The sequence below is a fragment of the Bufo gargarizans genome, unplaced genomic scaffold (assembly GCF_014858855.1).
Source record: "Bufo gargarizans isolate SCDJY-AF-19 unplaced genomic scaffold, ASM1485885v1 original_scaffold_968_pilon, whole genome shotgun sequence".
In the NCBI taxonomy this organism is placed as follows: Eukaryota; Metazoa; Chordata; class Amphibia; order Anura; family Bufonidae; genus Bufo; species Bufo gargarizans.
In genome coordinates this window covers 59,572-80,818 of record NW_025334776.1, presented here as the reverse complement: position 1 = coordinate 80,818, position 21,247 = coordinate 59,572, and the positions used below count along the sequence as shown (strand labels likewise).

At 46.8% G+C, this 21,247-nt stretch overlaps 1 protein-coding gene across 1 annotated transcript in view; it reads right to left on the bottom strand.

The window, feature by feature from the left end:
- Positions 1 to 219: 219 nt before the first annotated feature.
- Positions 220 to 21,247, bottom strand: part of LOC122924265 (long-chain-fatty-acid--CoA ligase ACSBG2-like) — a 58,500-nt gene continuing 37,472 nt past the window's right edge. Inside the window, exons 8-12 of the mRNA XM_044275203.1 lie at positions 13,246 to 13,410; positions 1,408 to 1,577; positions 887 to 1,120; positions 442 to 578; positions 220 to 336 (exon numbers count right to left, since the gene is read on the bottom strand). Coding sequence (XP_044131138.1) covers positions 275 to 336; positions 442 to 578; positions 887 to 1,120; positions 1,408 to 1,577; positions 13,246 to 13,410 — 768 coding nt within the window. The 3' untranslated portion in view covers positions 220 to 274. The remainder of the gene's footprint in view (positions 337 to 441; positions 579 to 886; positions 1,121 to 1,407; positions 1,578 to 13,245; positions 13,411 to 21,247) is intronic.

Below are 21,247 nucleotides of genomic sequence, written 5' to 3'. Positions count from 1 at the left end.
GGTTTGCAAAGAAGCTACTAAGGGGGTGGGCGGGGTGCACCCGTTCAAGAATTGCCGAGGGGCCCAGTCATTTCTAGTTAGGCCTCACGGTGGAATGTGTCCACCATCCAGCAGCTCTAGAGCAGCAGACTAGTAGAGGGGGCAGGGTTTGATCTAGGAGATACCCAACAATCATTCTTATTTCAGGAGGACACAGCAACATCAGAAGAGACCAGGAGAATCCATGAAAAACATTTATTGAGAGTTCCTGATCCCAGTGGCAGCATCTTCCAGGTCAGAGCTCCAGATACAGATCTTCAGGGTCCTCATTTCTAACCTTCAGAGGCTGGGGCCTGCCTAGGTATGAGAAGAGTAAACTGAAGTCTATAAAAGTGATCCCCTCCCTCACCCCAACAGATCAGGCCATCCCCCCCCAATATCACTCCCATCATCTCTGGTTACCTGTGATAAACCAGCCATCCTCTGTGAAGGCTTCGCTCGTCATCTGCTCCATGCCAAGGTAACCCAGAAAGACATTCCGGCCCCACAGGCTGAGCCCTTCCTTGTACTCTCTGCTTTTACATCCAGCAAGTTCAACTCTAGGAAGAGAAAATGGATTATTTATATTACATCAAGTGGGCATCCCCCGAATCAGAACCATCACCCCATGTACCACAGCCGTAGGGTGGGGAGATACGTGAAGGATGCTGCGCAGCCTCCTAGAATTGCCACCTGTGCTGGCCGGTCACAAAACTTCAGACGCATCCAAAGTATAAGGGGGTTGAGTGGAACATGAATCCATTTACATGGGGCGGATGCAAGCTCTATAAACCACGTGGCGGCACACTGAGAAGAGGTATCATGCTGAGGTAATCCGTGACCACCAGCAGTGATGCTCATGTCTCACCTCCCTGTCCTCCGACTTGATGGCAGCATAAGGCTTTGCAGCCCACTGGTCTCCTCCTTGCCATATAACTCCAGCACATCAATCCCCAGGCTCCTAAAGTATTCTGCCACGTTCTGACTGATGGGCTCCGTTCCCACATAACAGAGAGCACAGCGATCCAGCCCCAGAGCCATCCGGGCCGGCGTGAAGATCACATGCTCAGCAAGACTGTGGCCCCAGGGCAGCAAGCCAGAACTGCATGGCAGAGGAGAAAGGTACCATGAGAAGTCAGAATCAGTTCCATCATATTAAGACAGGTCTAGAGTAACCATACACAGAGCTTTCAGAGAGGTCACAGTGCCCCCAGGGGAGAGGAGGAAGCATCACCGCAGCAGAGCCTCATTACCCAAGAGACTGGCAGCCCCATGCACTGTGCCATTACTTGTGGTCAGCAGATGAGTGGAGCCATCAGTGTGCTTCAGGTTGTAGACAGATTACACCATTGCTTCGCCCTTCAAATCTGTGAACCTGGTATCACCGACCTTGTGTAGGACTCAAGACCTTTCTTTCTGGCCCAGCTAATGGTCATCTTCTGCAACACTGATGCCTTCTTCTCCACCAGCATCCACCTCTTCTTCACCTTCTCCCAGAGTCCAGGAAATCCCAGGAAGAGGGTGGGTCGGACATCACACAGAGTAGACACCAGAGACCTCTGTAAAAACACATCCAGAGGAAAAAAAGCAGTCTGGTTTGAGAGCTGCACTTCTACAAGCAGCCAAACAATACGAGTTTGTGAGCGTTCACGTGTTTGATTTCAAGTGCGTGTTTGTATTAAGTGCGTGACTTTAGATTACGCAGATTCAGGGACTTTACGAGGGGACTACAGTAAGTTACATTCATATCACTGCACTGTATTGTATTTTTTCTCTTTTGTTGCATAACCCCCATTAGTATGTGTCAGTTATTGACAGCGCCGTCCAGCGCTCGTCTTGTCTGATGTCTGCAGTCCCGGAGCACCCGTTTTCATATCTTTGTTCAAAATGTGAGCAAATTGCCAGTTTGGAATCGCACATCGAGTATCTAACCGGGCGAGTGTCTACACTGAAAAGCATTGACAATTTGGAAAAGAGTTTGCTGCTCACTGAGCAAGCGCTCTATGGGGCAGATGTGGGGGGGAGGGTGGTAGCGAGGAGGCTGAGGAAAGTGAGGGAGCTAGCTGGCCAGCAGTTAGAAAGCAGGGTAGAGGGAAAAGTGCCAGGGAGGCTAGCCCTGTCCAACACACCAACAAGTTTGCAAGGTTGTCAGATGAGGGGGAGGTCAGTACAGGCACAGCACTGCTGCAGCCGGACCCTTCCTCTGCCAGTCAGGGGGTTGTCAATCCAGGGACGGCACTGCTGCAGTTGGACCCTTCCTCTGCCAGTCAGGGGGTTGTCAGTCCAGGGACAGCACTGCTGCAGCCGGACCCTTCCTCTGCCAGTCAGGGGGTTGTCAATCCAGGGACGGCACTGCTGCAGCCGGACCCTTCCTCTGCCAGTCAGGGGGTTGTCAGTCCAGGGACGGCACTGCTGCAGCCGGACCCTTCCTCTGCCAGTCAGGGGGTTGTCAGTCCAGGGACGGCACTGCTGCAGCCGGACCCTTCCTCCGCCAGTCAGGGGGTTGTCAGTCCAGGGACGGCACTGCTGCAGCCGGACCCTTCCTCTGCCAGTCAGGGGGTTGTCAGTCCAGGGACGGCACTGCTGCAGCCGGACCCTTCCTCTGCCAGTCAGGGGGTTGTCAGTCCAGGGACGGCACTGCTGCAGCCGGACCCTTCCTCTGCCAGTCAGGGGGTTGTCAGTCCAGGGACGGCACTGCTGCAGCCGGACCCTTCCTCTTCCAGTCAGGGGGTTGTCAGTCCAGGGACGGCACTGCTGCAGCCGGACCCTTCCTCTGCCAGTCAGGGGGTTGTCAGTCCAGGGACGGCACTGCTGCAGCCAGACACTTCCTCTGCCAGTCAGGGGGTTGTCAATCCAGGGACGGCACTGCTGCAGCCGGAGCCTTCCTCTGCCAGTCAGGGGGTTGTCAGTCCAGGGACAGCACTGCTGCAGCCGGACCCTTCCTCTGCCAGTCAGGGGGTTGTCAGTCCAGGGACGGCACTGCTGCAGCCGGACCCTTCCTCTGCCAGTCAGGGGAATGTCTGTTCCAGTTAGCAGGGGCCCAGGAGAGCAGAGCAGACGGGTGCTGGTAGTGGGAGACTCCATTATTAGGAGAACAGATGGGGAAATCTGTCACAAAGACCAGGATCGCCCAACGCTGTGTTGTCTTCCTGGCGCTCGAGTTCAGCACATCGCGGATCGGGGTGACAGATTACTGGGAGGGGCTGGAGAAGACCCAGCGGTCATGGTCCATATATCGGAACCAATGACAAAGTTAGAGGTAGGTGGAAAGTCCTTAAAAAAAATAATTACATTATAGGAGGGGAGGATAGTGCAGATAGAGACCGGGGGCAGGTAATGGGACTGGGGGGTAATTACATTATAGGAGGGGAGGATAGTGCAGATAGAGACCGGGGGCAGGTAATGGGACTGGGGGGTAATTACATTATAGGAGGGGAGGATAGTGCAGATAGAGACCGGGGGCAGGTAATGGGACTGGGGGGTAATTACATTATAGGAGGGGAAGATAGTGCAGATAGAGACCGGGGGGAGGTAGTGGGACCGGGGGAGGAATGGAAGGAGGGACTAGAACAGCTCAGAAGGAAAGGTGTAGGGTAAAAAACTATACATAAACCTCTCACATGTATGTGTACTAATGCCAGAAGCCTGACTAATAAACCGGGGAACTGGAATTAGTGATGTGTGAGGAGGACTATGACGGTGGGAATAACTGAGACACGGCTGGATGATAGCTATGACAGTGGGAATAACTGGAGACACGGCTGGATGATGGCTATGACAGCGGGAATAACTGAGACACGGCTGGAGGATAGCTATGACAGTGGGAATAACTGAGACACGGCTGGATGATAGCTATGACAGCGGGAATAACTGAGACACGGCTGGATGATAGCTATGACAGTGGGAATAACTGAGACACGGCTGGATGATAGCTATGACAGTGGGAATAACTGAGACACGGCTGGATGATAGCTATGACAGTGGGAATAACTGAGACACGGCTGGATGATAGCTATGACAGTGGGAATAACTGAGACACGGCTGGATGATAGCTATGACAGTGGGAATAACTGAGACACGGCTGGAGGATAGCTATGACAGTGGGAATAACTGAGACACGGCTGGATGATGGCTATGACAGTGGGAATAACTGAGACACGGCTGGATGATGCTATGACAGTGGGAATAACTGAGACACGGCTGGAGGATAGCTATGACAGTGGGAATAACTGAGACACTGCTGGATGATAGCTATGACAGTGGGAATAACTGAGACACTGCTGGATGATAGCTATGACAGTGGGAATAACTGAGACACGGCTGGATGATAGCTATGACAGTGGGAATAACTGAGACACGGCTGGATGATAGCTATGACAGTGGGAATAACTGAGACACGGCTGGATGATAGCTATGACAGTGGGAATAACTGAGACACGGCTGGAGGATAGCTATGACAGTGGGAATAACTGAGACACGGCTGGATGATAGCTATGACAGTGGGAATAACTGAGACACGGCTGGATGATGGCTATGACAGTGGGAATAACTGAGACACGGCTGGATGATGGCTATGACAGTGGGAATAACTGAGACACGGCTGGAGGATAGCTATGACAGTGGGAATAACTGAGACACTGCTGGATGATAGCTATGACAGTGGGAATAACTGAGGACACTGCTGGATGATAGCTATGACAGTGGGAATAACTGAGACACGGCTGGATGATAGCTATGACAGTGGGAATAACTGAGACACGGCTGGATGATAGCTATGACAGTGGGAATAACTGAGACACGGCTGGATGATAGCTATGACAGTGGGAATAACTGAGACACGGCTGGAGGATAGCTATGACAGTGGGAATAACTGAGACACGGCTGGATGATAGCTATGACAGTGGGAATAACTGAGACACGGCTGGATGATAGCTATGACAGTGGGAATAACTGAGACACGGCTGGATGATGGCTATGACAGTGGGAATAACAGAGACACGGCTGGATGATGGCTATGACAGTGGGAATAACAGACACGGCTGGGATGATAGCTATGACAGTGGGAATAACTGAGACACGGCTGGATGATAGCTATGACAGTGGGAATAACTGAGACACGGCTGGATGATAGCTATGACAGTGGGAATAACTGAGACACGGCTGGATGATAGCTATGACAGTGGTAATAACTGAGACACGGCTGGATGATAGCTATGACAGTGGGAATAACTGAGACACGGCTGGATGATAGCTATGACAGTGGAAATAACTGAGACACGGCTGGATGATAGCTATGACAGTGGGAATAACTGAGACACGGCTGGATGATAGCTATGACAGCGGGAATAACAGACACTGCTGGATGATAGCTATGACAGGGGGAATAACTGAGACACTGCTGGATGATAGCTATGACAGTGGGAATAACTGAGACACGGCTGGATGATAGTTATGACAGTGGGAATAACTGAGACACGGCTGGATGATAGCTATGACAGTGGGAATAACTGAGACACGGCTGGATGATAGCTATGACAGTGGGAATAACTGAGACACGGCTGGATGATAGCTATGACAGCGGGAATAACTGAGACACGGCTGGATGATAGCTATGACAGTGGGAATAACTGAGACACGGCTGGATGATAGCTATGACAGTGGGAATAACTGAGACACGGCTGGATGATAGCTATGACAGGGGGAATAACTGAGACACGGCTGGATGATAGCTATGACAGGGGGAATAACTGAGACACGGCTGGATGATAGCTATGACTGGGTGGTTAATGTACAGGATTACAGTCTGTTTAGAAAGGATCGTCAAAACCGGAGAGGGGGGGGGGGGGGGGTTCTCCTTTATGTAAAGTCCTGTCTAAGGCCCACACTCCGTGAAGATATAAGTGAGGGACACGGACATGTGGAGTCTCTGTGGGGAGAGATACATGGAGCTAAAAACAACAATAAATTACTAACAGGAGTGCAGCGTCCCACGTGTGTATAAGGGACACTTTAAACATCTGCCATGTATTTGCATTGTATGGTATTTCCTGTTATCAGGCTGGCATTGTCATTTCACCCATTCGCCCCTAGGTGGTGCTGGCACCACATTATATATATAGCTTGGGTGTGGAGTGTAGTACAGTGTATATGGAGGAGAGAAACAGGCATCGTCCACCACGTAGTTGCCATTTCTACCCTTGGTCATGGCCAGGCTAAGGGAGTACAGCGAACGTTCCTCTACAGCAGCCAAGCACCAGACAGCGGGTCTAAGTATGAAGCAAGCCTAGTGAGGGCCACAGCTGAAGCTAGCTTCTGGACCTCCTCAGCACAAGAGCCGGGGCACGGATGGATAATTAGTGCGCAGAATTGTCCTTATTCACTAGAAGCCCTCCGGGATATAGTGGAAAACCTAAAAACCTACTTCAGGAGAGCATCCAGCAAATGTAGCAGAGGACGGATGCCTGCCACGAGGGAGAACGCCCTTATCGGATAGCTCAAGATAAGCAGAGACCAGCATATTTAGTACCAGAGTGCTATAGTCGGGACTACTAACTGTACACAGTCCTCCATGTGTGGTCTGACTAGTGATGTGTGGCAGGACTATGCTCTCATCACGGGCATTATACACACACTACAGAGGACCGTATACGGCTACAGATGGATCTGGATAGATTGGAGGCTTGGGCAGAGACGTGGAAGACTAGGTTTAACACTGACAAATGTAAGGTTATGCACATGGGAAGGAATAATGCAAGTCACCCGTACATACTAAATGGTAAAACACTCGGTAACACTGACATGGAAAAGAACCTAGGAATTTTGGTGAACAGCAAACTAAGCAGTGCGACTATGGACTCTTTACTGTAAGAGCAGTGAGACTGTGGACTCTTTACGGTAAGAGCAGTGAGACTATGGACTCTTTACTGTAAGAGCAGTGAGACTATGGACTCTTTACGGTAAGAGCAGTGAGACTATGGACTCTTTACGGTAAGAGCAGTGAGACTATGGACTCTTTACGGTAAGAGCAGTGAGACTATGGACTCTTTACTGTAAGAGCAGTGAGACTATGGACTCTTTACTGTAAGAGCAGTGAGACTATGGACTCTTTACTGTAAGAGCAGTGAGACTATGGACTCTTTACTGTAAGAGCAGTGAGACTATGGACTCTTTACTGTAAGAGCAGTGAGACTATGGACTCTATACTGCAAGAGCAGTGAGACTATGGACTCTATACTGTAAGAGCAGTGAGACTATGGACTCTGTACTGTAAGAGCAGTGAGACTATGGACTCTATACTGTAAGAGCAGTGAGACTATGGACTCTATACTGTAAGAGCAGTGAGACTATGGACTCTATACTGTAAGAGCAGTGAGACTATGGACTCTTTACTGTAAGAGCAGTGAGACTATGGACTCTATACTGTAAGAGCAGTGAGACTGTGGACTCTATACTGTAAGAGCGGTGAGACTATGGACTCTTTACTGTAAGAGCAGTGAGACTATGGACTCTGTACTGTAAGAGCAGTGAGACTATGGACTCTATACTGTAAGAGCAGTGAGACTATGGACTCTGTACTGTAAGAGCAGTGAGACTATGGACTCTATACTGTAAGAGCAGTGAGACTGTGGACTCTGTACTGTAAGAGCAGTGAGACTATGGACTCTATACTGTAAGAGTAGTGAGACTATGGACTCTGTACGGTAAGAGCAGTGAGACTATGGACTCTATACTGTAAGAGCAGTGAGACTATGGACTCTTTACGGTAAGAGCGGTGAGACGATGGACTCTTTACGGTAAGAGCGGTGAGACGATGGACTCTTTACGGTAAGAGCGGTGAGACGATGGACTCTTTACGGTAAGAGCGGTGAGACGATGGACTCTTTACGGTAAGAGCAGTGAGACTATGGACTCTTTACGGTAAGAGCAGTGAGACTATGGACTCTTTACGGTAAGAGCAGTGAGACTATGGACTCTTTACTGTAAGAGCAGTGAGACTATGGACCCTTTACGGTAAGAGCAGTGAGACTATGGACTCTGTACTGTAAGAGCAGTGAGACTATGGACTCTGTACTGTAAGAGCAGTGAGACTATGGACCCTTTACGGTAAGAGCAGTGAGACTATGGACTATTTACGGTAAGAGCAGTGAGACTGTGGACTCTTTACTGTAAGAGCAGTGAGACTATGGACTCTTTACTGTAAGAGCAGTGAGACTATGGACTATTTACGGTAAGAGCAGTGAGACTATGGAGCTCTATACTGTAAGAGCAGTGAGACTATGGACTCTATACTGTAAGAGCAGTGAGACTATGGACTCTATACTGTAAGAGCAGTGAGACTATGGACTCTTTACTGTAAGAGCAGTGAGACTATGGACTCTTTACTGTAAGAGCAGTGAGACTATGGACTCTGTACTGTAAGAGCAGTGAGACTATGGACTCTTTACTGTAAGAGCAGTGAGACTATGGACTCTATACTGTAAGAGCAGTGAGACTATGGACTCTATACTGTAAGAGCAGTGAGACTATGGACTCTATACTGTAAGAGCAGTGAGACTATGGACTCTTTACTGTAAGAGCAGTGAGACTATGGACTCTTTACGGTAAGAGCAGTGACACTATGGATTCTTTACGGTAAGAGCAGTGAGACTATGGAGCTCTCTGCCTGAGGAGGTGGTGATGGTGGGTACAATAAAGGAGTTCAGGAGGGGCCTGGATGTATTTCTGGAGTGTAATAATATTACAGGCTATCGCTACTAGAGAGGGGTCGTTGATCCAGGGAGTTATTCTGACGCCTGATTGGAGTCAGGAAGGAATTTTCTTCCTCTTAGGCCTCATGCACACGACAGTTGTGTGCATCCGCGTCCGTTCCGTCATTTTTCACAGTTTAGCGGAGGTCCCATTCATTTCTATGGAGCTGTGAATCCGCGTCCGTGATCCGCGATTCCAGTCTGTCAAAAAAAATATAACCTGACCTATTCTTGTCAGTGGAAAACGGAGGACGGACCTATTGAAGTCAATGGTTACGTAAAATAAAACGGATGCACAACTGGTATGTCATCTGTGTCCGCGTCCGTTTTTTTCTACAAGACCTTGGTGCAATAAAATTACACTTTTCATTAACCTTCCTTTTTTCCCCCGTCAGACAACAACAAGGAAGACACAAGGAAACACAACTGAAGCCAAATCACTGACAGTGAAAAAACACTGCCGTGTGCATGAGGTCTTCGGTGGGGAGAATTGGCTTCTACCTCTCAGTTTTCTTTGCTTTCCTCGGGATCACCTTGCGGGATGACAGCAGAACTGGATGGACGGAGGGCTTTTTTCGGCCGTATAAACTGTTACACGCACACACGTGATCCATCTCCTCTACATCTCCACAGAGGGACCCGATAGGTCCCCTTGCCTCAGAGGGAGCGGGTCCTTACACATCGAGAGACACACTGAATACTAAAAGCAAAACCATTGAAATTGGAAACTCCCTCCCAAAAATGCCATTTTATTGTAGATTTTTAATTTGGGTCTGGCGCAAATCTTGGCGCATAACTCAGTGCTAACCCTTTAGGGACTTAATTTTAGCCTGACCGTGTGCCACCCATGCCCATATTGCGGTCCGCAGTATATGGGCACCAGACGTGCGTGCACCTTTTGATTCAATGGAATAATCTGGACAATACGGAGCAGAGGCACGGGAGCGGTACGGAGCGCTTCCATGGCATTTCGGTCCATCCCTCCACACTGCAAAAAAATGTGACCGGTACGGAAGGCGGACCCAGGCCTGCATCGGTCAGAGCAGGAGACACAGACAGAGCCTGAGCATTGAGGTCCTCAATCAGGAGACAGAGCCTGAGCATTGAGGTCCTCAATCAGGAGACCCCAGTGCACGGCCTGGGCGTCACATGTTCATATGCATGACCCCAAGGACCAGTAACAGTTTCCCCCATTGTGTTCCAGCAGTACTGGCTTTTTACATTTTTCCTTCTAATTTTTTTTATTTTGCGCGATTACTTGTAGTTTTTTTTAGGAACCATTTGGGGTACATATAGTGCGACTCAATAAAAACCAAAAGAACAGCAGCACAGTGAAAAAAGTAGTTAGGGTGCAAATCCTCCGAGTAGGTGGACTTTCCTCCCATGTAGTATATCCAAAGAATAGGCAGCACTCCAAATGTGATCGGGGTGATGACCCCTATATTCCCAGGCAACGTTTCAGCCCTCTCAGCGGGGCCTTTGTCAAGCCTATAATGTGAAAGTAGCCTTAAAGAAAAAACATTTGAGGGAAAAAGCCAGATGTTTTCCACCAAAACCAGACAGCCTGACCTTTTGAATGTGGTTTCGCTCTTATGTCTAGAAACTTGTTTTGTGTCTGGAAAAACTGCTGCATCATTGAAGCCCTAATGCAGGGTTTCCCAACTCCATTCCTCGGGACCCACCTACCGGTCATGTTTTCAGGATTTCCTTTGTATTGAGCAGGTGATATAATTAGTGTCCAAGCATCAGGACTTACCACATGTATTCATTCTGTGGGATCTACTCAAATCCTGACAGGTAGGTGGGTCCCAAGGACTGGAGTTGAGAAACCCTGGTCTAATATAAGTCTATGACAGACAGAAAGTGTAACATTGTATCAGCTTGTGCGGAGCTTCTCCACCCCTCCCACTAGAAGGTTCTTGTCTAGCTAATACTGTATATAAACAGAAGTCAGAGCCCCTAGAGAGCTAAAGTTAGGGAACAGTGCTTGGAAGAGGAGAGACTGCCAAACTACTGAGTGACCAGAAGAGGACGCTGAGACGGAGACCCTGGATCACCAGCCTTGGACCAGAGTACCAGCCTTCTGAAGAGAGGGAGAGTTAGCTCAGGCCTTTCCTCATCAAACCCTTCTTCTGCCAGGGAGACTGGAGAGGCCTGCCCTCCGCCTCGTGTCTCAGGGAGGAGACTGGAGAGGCCAGCCCTCCGCCTCGTGTCTCAGGGAGGAGACTGGAGAGGCCAGCCCTCCGCCTCGTGTCTCAGGGAGGAGACTGGAGAGGCCAGCCCTCCGCCTCGTGTCTCAGGGAGGAGACTGGAGAGGCCAGCCCTCCGCCTCGTGTCTCAGGGAGGAGACTGGAGAGGCCAGCCCTCCGCCTCGTGTCTCAGGGAGGAGACTGGAGAGGCCAGCCCTCGCCTCGTGTCTCAGGGAGGAGACTGGAGAGGCCAGCCCTCCGCCTCGTGTCTCAGGGAGGAGACTGGAGAGGCCTGCCCTCCGCCTCGTGTCTCAGGGAGGAGACTGGAGAGGCCTGCCCTCCGCCTCGTGTCTCAGGGAGGAGACTGGAGAGGCCTGCCCTCCGCCTCGTGTCTCAGGGAGGAGACTGGAGAGGCCTGCCCTCCGCCTCGTGTCTCAGGGAGGAGACTGGAGAGGCCTGCCCTCCGCCTCGTGTCTCAGGGAGGAGACTGGAGAGGCCTGCCCTCCGCCTCGTGTCTCAGGGAGGAGACTGGAGAGGCCTGCCCTCCGCCTCGTGTCTCAGGGAGGAGACTGGAGAGGCCTGCCCTCCGCCTCGTGTCTCAGGGAGGAGACTGGAGAGGCCTGCCCTCCGCCTCGTGTCTCAGGGAGGAGACTGGAGAGGCCTGCCCTCCGCCTCGTGTCTCAGGGAGGAGACTGGAGAGGCCTGCCCTCCGCCTCGTGTCTCAGGGAGGAGACTGGAGAGGCCTGCCCTCCGCCTCGTGTCTCAGGGAGGAGACTGGAGAGGCCTGCCCTCCGCCTCGTGTCTCAGGGAGGAGACTGGAGAAGCCAGCCCTACGCCTCGTGTCTCAGGGAGGAGACTGGAGAAGCCAGCCCTACGCCTCGTGTCTCAGGGAGGAGACTGGAGAAGCCAGCCCTACGCCTCGTGTCTCAGGGAGGAGACTGGAGAAGCCAGCCCTACGCCTCGTGTCTCAGGGAGGAGACTGGAGAAGCCAGCCCTACGCCTCGTGTCTCAGGGAGGAGACTGGAGAAGCCAGCCCTACGCCTCGTGTCTCAGGGAGGAGACTGGAGAAGCCAGCCCTACGCCTCGTGTCTCAGGGAGGAGACTGGAGAAGCCAGCCCTACGCCTCGTGTCTCAGGGAGGAGACTGGAGAAGCCAGCCCTACGCCTCGTGTCTCAGGGAGGAGACTGGAGAAGCCAGCCCTACGCCTCGTGTCTCAGGGAGGAGACTGGAGAAGCCAGCCCTACGCCTCGTGTCTCAGGGAGGAGACTGGAGAAGCCAGCCCTACGCCTCGTGTCTCAGGGAGGAGACTGGAGAAGCCAGCCCTACGCCTCGTGTCTCAGGGAGGAGACTGGAGAAGCCAGCCCTACGCCTCGTGTCTCAGGGAGGAGACTGGAGAAGCCAGCCCTACGCCTCGTGTCTCAGGGAGGAGACTGGAGAAGCCAGCCCTACGCCTCGTGTCTCAGGGAGGAGACTGGAGAAGCCAGCCCTACGCCTCGTGTCTCAGGGAGGAGACTGGAGAAGCCAGCCCTACGCCTCGTGTCTCAGGGAGGAGACTGGAGAAGCCAGCCCTACGCCTCGTGTCTCAGGGAGGAGACTGGAGAAGCCAGCCCTACGCCTCGTGTCTCAGGGAGGAGACTGGAGAAGCCAGCCCTACGCCTCGTGTCTCAGGGAGGAGGACTGGAGAAGCCAGCCCTACGCCTCGTGTCTCAGGGAGGAGACTGGAGAAGCCAGCCCTACGCCTCGTGTCTCAGGGAGGAGACTGGAGAAGCCAGCCCTACGCTCGTGTCTCAGGGAGGAGACTGGAGAAGCCAGCCCTACGCCTCGTGTCTCAGGGAGGAGACTGGAGAAGCCAGCCCTACGCCTCGTGTCTCAGGGAGGAGACTGGAGAAGCCAGCCCTACGCCTCGTGTCTCAGGGAGGAGACTGGAGAAGCCAGCCCTACGCCTCGTGTCTCAGGGAGGAGACTGGAGAAGCCAGCCCTACGCCTCGTGTCTCAGGGAGGAGACTGGAGAAGCCAGCCCTATACCTCGCCTGTATTGTTTTGCACCTGAATCTCTCCAGTAAATAAGCCCCCCTGGTTAATGCAGACGTGTCTCTCTGGACTTAATTACCATTGGGGTGCACTGCGCCTTACCATTCCTTCTGGAGAGCAGCAACACATGGCGACACCTCAACGGTATCTATGGGCCCCAGCATAGCATTGGGGCCACCCCAAATTCAGCCACTGCAACCGGTTCTATTTCGTGTCCGGCTCAGCTCCTTCGAATACAGTCCTGGGGTTCAGATTCTCACCTTCCACGCCGCAGGCTCTGTGAAGAACGTGGAGCCTCCACAGGACAGAATGAGCCACAGGTCGAAGAGCTGCACGGACATGCTGCTGAGGGGCAGGTAACTGACGACAACCTCCTCCGAACCCAATCCCAGCGTCTCCTGCAGGGCCCTAGATGTCCAGGTCACCTATAGAGGGATCATACGGCACATGAGCAGTCCTGCACTGTATATTTAATGCTGGAGACCATACAGGCTGACCTCCCCGGGGTTACCCACAACCCTCTGCGGCGCTACGTATGGGAGAGCCATATGGACTGGCGGTATAAATAGTCAAGGAAGCACTGTAGATGGTCCGCCACCTGGAGCTTCTGACCCCATGTAAACAACATTTACTGTACAGACATTATGTTATCAGATGACCGTATAGAGAGCGCACAGTATACACCGCACCATACAGCAAGGGGCAGTGTACGGTATATACTGTATATGACAATTAGGTATAGTTCTGTACAGTATATTATACATAGAGATAACCGGGGGCGCTGTATAGCAGTGTACGGTATATTAGGTATAGTTCTGTACAGTATATTATACATAGAGATAACAGGGGGCGGTATAGCAGTGTACGGTATATTAGGTATAGTTCTGCAGTACAGTATATACATAGAGATAACAGGGGGGCGGTATAGCAGTGTACGGTATATATATTAGGTATAGTTCTGTACAGTATATTATACATAGAGATAACAGGGGGGCGGTATAGCAGTGTACGGTATATTAGGTATAGTTCTGTACAGTATATTATACATAGAGATAACAGGGGGGCGGTATAGCAGTGTACGGTATATATTAGGTATAGTTCTGCAGTACAGTATATTATACATAGAGATAACCGGGGGCGCGGTATAGCAGTGTACGGTATATTAGGTATAGTTCTGTACAGTATATTATACATAGAGATAACAGGGGGGCGGTATAGCAGTGTACGGTATATATATTAGGTATAGTTCTGTACAGTATATTATACATAGAGATAACCGGGGGCGCTGTATAGCAGTGTACGGTATATATATTAGGTATAGTTCTGTACAGTATATTATACATAGAGATAACCGGGGGCGCTGTATAGCAGTGTACGGTATATACTGTATATGACAATTAGGTATAGTTCTGTACAGTATATTATACATAGAGATAAGAGGGGGCGGTATAGCAGTGTACGGTATATATATTAGGTATAGTTCTGTACAGTATATTATACATAGAGATAACAGGGCGCGGTAAAGCAGTGTACGGTATATTAGGTATAGTTCTGTACAGTATATTATACATAGAGATAACAGGGGGCGGTATAGCAGTGTACGGTATATTAGGTATAGTTCTGCAGTACAGTATATTATACATAGAGATAACAGGGCGCGGTATAGCAGTGTACGGTATATATATTAGGTATAGTTCTGTACAGTATATTATACATAGAGATAACAGGGGGCGGTATAGCAGTGTACGGTATATGTATTAGGTATAGTTCTGTACAGTATATTATACATAGAGATAACAGGGGGCGGTATAGCAGTGTACGGTATATATATATATATATATTCAGGTATAGTTCTGTACAGTATATTATACATAGAGATAACAGGGGGGGCGGTATAGCAGTGTACGGTATATTAGGTATAGTGCTGCAGTACAGTATATTATACATAGAGATAACCGGGGGCGCTGTATAGCAGTGTACGGTATATATATATTAGGTATAGTTCTGTACAGTATATTATACATATGGAGATAAGAGGGGGGCGGTATAGCAGTGTACGGTATATTAGGTATAGTTCTGTACAGTATATTATACATAGAGATAAGAGGGGTTGCGGTATAGCAGTGTACGGTATATATATTAGGTATAGTTCTGTACAGTATATTATACATAGAGATAACAGGGGGCGGTATAGCAGTGTACGGTATATCAGGTATAGTTCTGTACAGTATATTATACATAGAAATAAGAGGGGGGGCTGTATAGCAGTGTACAGTATATTATACATAGAGATAACCGGGGGGCGGTATAGCAGTGTACGGTATATATTAGGTATAGTTCTGTACAGTATATTATACATAGAGATAACAGGGGGGCTGTATAGCAGTGTACGGTATATTAGGTATAGTTCTGTACAGTATATTATACATAGAGATAACAGGGGGGCGGTATAGCAGTGTACGGTATATTAGGTATAGTTCTGCAGTACAGTATATTATACATAGAGATAACAGGGGGGCGGTATAGCAGTGTACGGTATATGTATTAGGTATAGTTCTGTACAGTATATTATACATAGAGATAACAGGGGGGGCGGTATAGCAGTGTACGGTATATATCAGGTATAGTTCTGTACAGTATATTATACATAGAGATAACAGGGGGCGGTATAGCAGTGTACGGTATATTAGGTATAGTTCTGTACAGTATATTATACATAGAGATAACAGGGGGCGGTATAGCAGTGTACGGTATATATATTAGGTATAGTTCTGTACAGTATATTATACATAGAGATAACAGGGGGGCGGTATAGCAGTGTATGGTATATTAGGTATAGTTCTGTACAGTATATTATACATAGAGATAACAGGGGGGCGGTATAGCAGTGTACGGTATATATATAAGGTATAGTTTCTGCAGTACAGTATATTATACATAGAGATAAGAGGGGGGTGGTATAGCAGTGTACGGTATATATCAGGTATAGTTCTGTACAGTATATTATACATAGAGATAACAGGGGGCGGTATAGCAGTGTACGGTATATATATCAGGTATAGTTCTGTACAGTATATTATACATAGAGATAACAGGGGGCGGTATAGCAGTGTACGGTATATATATTGGGTATAGTTCTGTACAGTATATTATACATAGAGATAACAGGGGGCGGTATAGCAGTGTACGGTATATATATTAGGTATAGTTCTGTACAGTATATTATACATCGAGATAACCGGGGGGGCGGTATAGCAGTGTACGGTATATATATTAGGTATAGTTCTGCAGTACAGTATATTATACATAGAGATAAGAGGGGGGGCGGTATAGCAGTGTACGGTATATATATTAGGTATAGTTCTGCAGTACAGTATATTATACATAGAGATAACAGGGGGCGGTATAGCAGTGTACGGTATATTAGGTATAGTTCTGTACAGTACATATACATAAGATAACAGGGGGGGCGGTATAGCAGTGTACGGTATAATATTAGGTATAGTTCTGTACAGTATATTATACATAGAGATAACAGGGGGGGGGCGGTATAGCAGTGTACGGTATATTAGGTATAGTTCTGTACAGTACATTATACATAGAGATAACAGGGGCGGTATAGCAGTGTTACGGTATATTAGGTATAGTTCTGTACAGTACATTATACATAGAGATAACAGGGGGGGCGGTATAGCAGTGTACGGTATATATATTAGGTATAGTTCTGTACAGTATATTATACATAGAGATAACAGGGGGGCGGTATAGCAGTGTACAGTATATATATTAGGTATAGTTCTGTACAGTATATTATACATAGAGATAACAGGGGCGCGGTATAGCAGTGTACGGTATATTAGGTATAGTTCTGCAGTACAGTATATTATACATAGAGATAACAGGGCGCGGTATAGCAGTGTACGGTATATATTAGGTATAGTTCTGTACAGTATATTATACATAGAGATAACAGGGGGCGGTATAGCAGTGTACGGTATATATATTAGGTATAGTTCTGTACAGTATATTATACATAGAGATAACAGGGCGCGGTAAAGCAGTGTACGGTATATTAGGTATAGTTCTGCAGTACAGTATATTATACATAGAGATAACAGGGCGCGGTATAGCAGTGTACGGTATATATATTAGGTATAGTTCTGTACAGTATATTATACATAGAGATAACAGGGGGCGGTATAGCAGTGTACGGTATATATATTAGGTATAGTTCTGTACAGTATATTATACATAGAGATAACAGGGGGGGGCGGTATAGCAGTGTACGGTATATTAGGTATAGTGCTGCAGTACAGTATATTATACATAGAGATAACCGGGGGCGCTGTATAGCAGTGTACGGTATATATATATTAGGTATAGTTCTGTACAGTATATTATACATAGAAATAAGAGGGGGGGCTGTATAGCAGTGTACAGTATATTATACATAGAGATAACCGGGGGGCGGTATAGCAGTGTACGGTATATATTAGGTATAGTTCTGTACAGTATATTATACATAGAGATAACAGGGGGGGCTGTATAGCAGTGTACGGTATATTAGGTATAGTTCTGTACAGTATATTATACATAGAGATAACAGGGGGGCGGTATAGCAGTGTACGGTATATTAGGTATAGTTCTGCAGTACAGTATATTATACATAGAGATAACAGGGGGGCGGTATAGCAGTGTACGGTATATGTATTAGGTATATTCTGTACAGTATATTATACATAGAGATAACAGGGGGGGCGGTATAGCAGTGTACGGTATATATATTAGGTATAGTTCTGTACAGTATATTATACATAGAGATACAGGGGGGGCGGTATAGCAGTGTACGGTATATATTAGGTATAGTTCTGTACAGTATATTATACATAGAGATAACAGGGGGGGCGGTATAGCAGTGTACGGTATATTAGGTATAGTTCTGTACAGTATATTATACATAGAGATAACAGGGGGCGGTATAGCAGTGTACGGTATATATATTAGGTATAGTTCTGTACAGTATATTATACATAGAGATAACAGGGGGGCGGTATAGCAGTGTACGGTATATATATTAGGTATAGTTCTGTACAGTATATTATACATAGAGATAACAGGGGGGCGGTATAGCAGTGTACGGTATATTAGGTATAGTTCTGTACAGTATATTATACATAGAGATAACAGGGGGGCGGTATAGCAGTGTACGGTATATATATATTAGGTATAGTTCTGCAGTACAGTATATTATACATAGAGATAAGAGGGGGGTGGTATAGCAGTGTACGGTATATATATCAGGTATAGTTCTGTACAGTATATTATACATAGAGATAACAGGGGGCGGTATAGCAGTGTACGGTATATATATCAGGTATAGTTCTGTACAGTATATTATACATAGAGATAACAGGGGGCGGTATAGCAGTGTACGGTATATATATCAGGTATAGTTCTGTACAGTATATTATACATAGAGATAACAGGGGGCGGTATAGCAGTGTACGGTATATATATTAGGTATAGTTCTGTACAGTATATTATACATCGAGATAACCGGGGGGGCGGTATAGCAGTGTACGGTATATATTAGGTATAGTTCTGCAGTACAGTATATTATACATAGAGATAACAGGGGGGCGGTTATAGCAGTGTACGGTATATATATTAGGTATAGTTCTGCAGTACAGTATATTATACATAGAGATAAGAGGGGGGGCGGTATAGCAGTGTACGGTATATATTAGGTATAGTTCTGCAGTACAGTATATTATACATAGAGATAACAGGGGGGGCGGTATAGCAGTGTACGGTATATTAGGTATAGTTCTGTACAGTACATTATACATAGAGATAACAGGGGGCGGTATAGCAGTGTACGGTATATTAGGTATAGTTCTGTACAGTACATTATACATAGAGATAACAGGGGGGCGGTATAGCAGTGTACGGTATATATATTAGGTATAGTTCTGTACAGTATATTATACATAGAGATAACAGGGGGGCGGTATAGCAGTGTACAGTATATATATTAGGTATAGTTCTGTACAGTATATTATACATAGAGATAACAGGGGGGCGGTATAGCAGTGTACGGTATATATATCAGGTATAGTTCTGTACAGTATATTATACATAGAGATAACAGGGGGGCGGTATAGCAGTGTATGGTATATATATTAGGTATAGTTCTGTACAGTATATTATACATAGAGATAACAGGGGGCGCTGTATAGCAGTGTACGGTATATATATTAGGTATAGTTCTGTACAGTACATTATACATAGAGATAACAGGGGGGCGGTATAGCAGTGTACGGTATATTAGGTATAGTTCTATACAGTATATTATACATAGAGATAACAGGGGGGCGGTATAGCAGTGTACGGTATATATTAGGTATAGTTCTGTACAGTATATTATACATAGAGATAACAGGGGGCGGTATAGCAGTGTACGGTATATATATTAGGTATAGTTCTGTACAGTATATTATACATAGAGATAACAGGGGGCGGTATAGCAGTGTACGGTATATATCAGGTATAGTTCTGTACAGTACATTATACATAGAGATAAGAGGGGGGCGGTATAGCAGTGTACGGTATATATATTAGGTATAGTTCTGTACAGTATATTATACATAGAGATAACAGGGGGGGCTGTATAGCAGTGTACGGTATATTAGGTATAGTTCTGTACAGTATATTATACATAGAGATAACAGGGCGCTGTATAGCAGTGTACGGTATATATTAGGTATAGTTCTGTACAGTACATTATACATAGAGATAAGAGGGGGGCGGTATAGCAGTGTACGGTATATATATTAGGTATAGTTCTGTACAGTATATTATACATAGAGATAACAGGGGGGCGGTATAGCAGTGTACGGTATATATATTAGGTATAGTTCTGTACAGTATATTATACATAGAGATAACAGGGGGCGGTATAGCAGTGTACGGTATATCAGGTATAGTTCTGTACAGTATATTATACATAGAGATAACAGGGGGGCGGTATAGCAGTGTACGGTATATATCAGGTATAGTTCTGTACAGTAACATTATACATAGAGATAACAGGGGGGCGGTATAGCAGTGTACGGTATATTAGGTATAGTTCTGTACAGTATATTATACATAGAGATAACCGGGGGGGGGCGGTATAGCAGTGTACGGTATATATATCAGGTATAGTTCTGTACAGTATATTATACATAGAGATAACAGGGGGCGGTATAGCAGTGTACGGTATATATATTAGGTATAGTTCTGTACAGTATATTATACATAGAGATAACAGGGGGCGGTATAGCAGTGTACGGTATATCAGGTATAGTTCTGTACAGTACATTATACATAGAGATAACAGGGGGGCGGTATAGCAGTGTACGGTATATATATTAGGTATAGTTCTGCAGTACAGTATATTATACATAGAGATAAGAGGGGGGTGGTATAGCAGTGTACGGTATATATATCAGGTATAGTTCTGTACAGTATATTATACATAGAGATAACAGGGGGCGGTATAGCAGTGTACGGTATATATATCAGGTATAGTTCTGTACAGTATATTATACATAGAGATAACAGGGGGCGGTATAGCAGTGTACGGTATATATATTGGGTATAGTTCTGTACAGTATATTATACATAGAGATAACAGGGGGCGGTATAGCAGTGTACGGTATATATATTAGGTATAGTTTCTGTACAGTATATTATACATCGAGATAACCGGGGGGGCGGTATAGCAGTGTACGGTATATATATTAGGTATAGTTCTGCAGTACAGTATATTATACATAGAGATAACAGGGGGGCGGTATAGCAGTGTACGGTATATATATTAGGTATAGTTCTGCAGTACAGTATATTATACATAGAGATAAGAGGGGGGGCGGTATAGCAGTGTACGGTATATATATTAGGTATAGTTCTGCAGTACAGTATATTATACATAGAGATAACAGTGGGCGGTATAGCAGTGTACGGTATATTAGGTATAGTTCTGTACAGTACATTATACATAGAGATAACAGGGGGGCGGTATAGCAGTGTACAGTATATATATTAGGTATAGTTCTGTACAGTATATTATACATAGAGATAACAGGGGGGCGGTATAGCAGTGTACGGTATATATATTAGGTATAGTTCTGTACAGTATATTATACATAGAGATAACAGGGGGGCGGTATAGCAGTGTACAGTATATATATTAGGTATAGTTCTGTACAGTATATTATA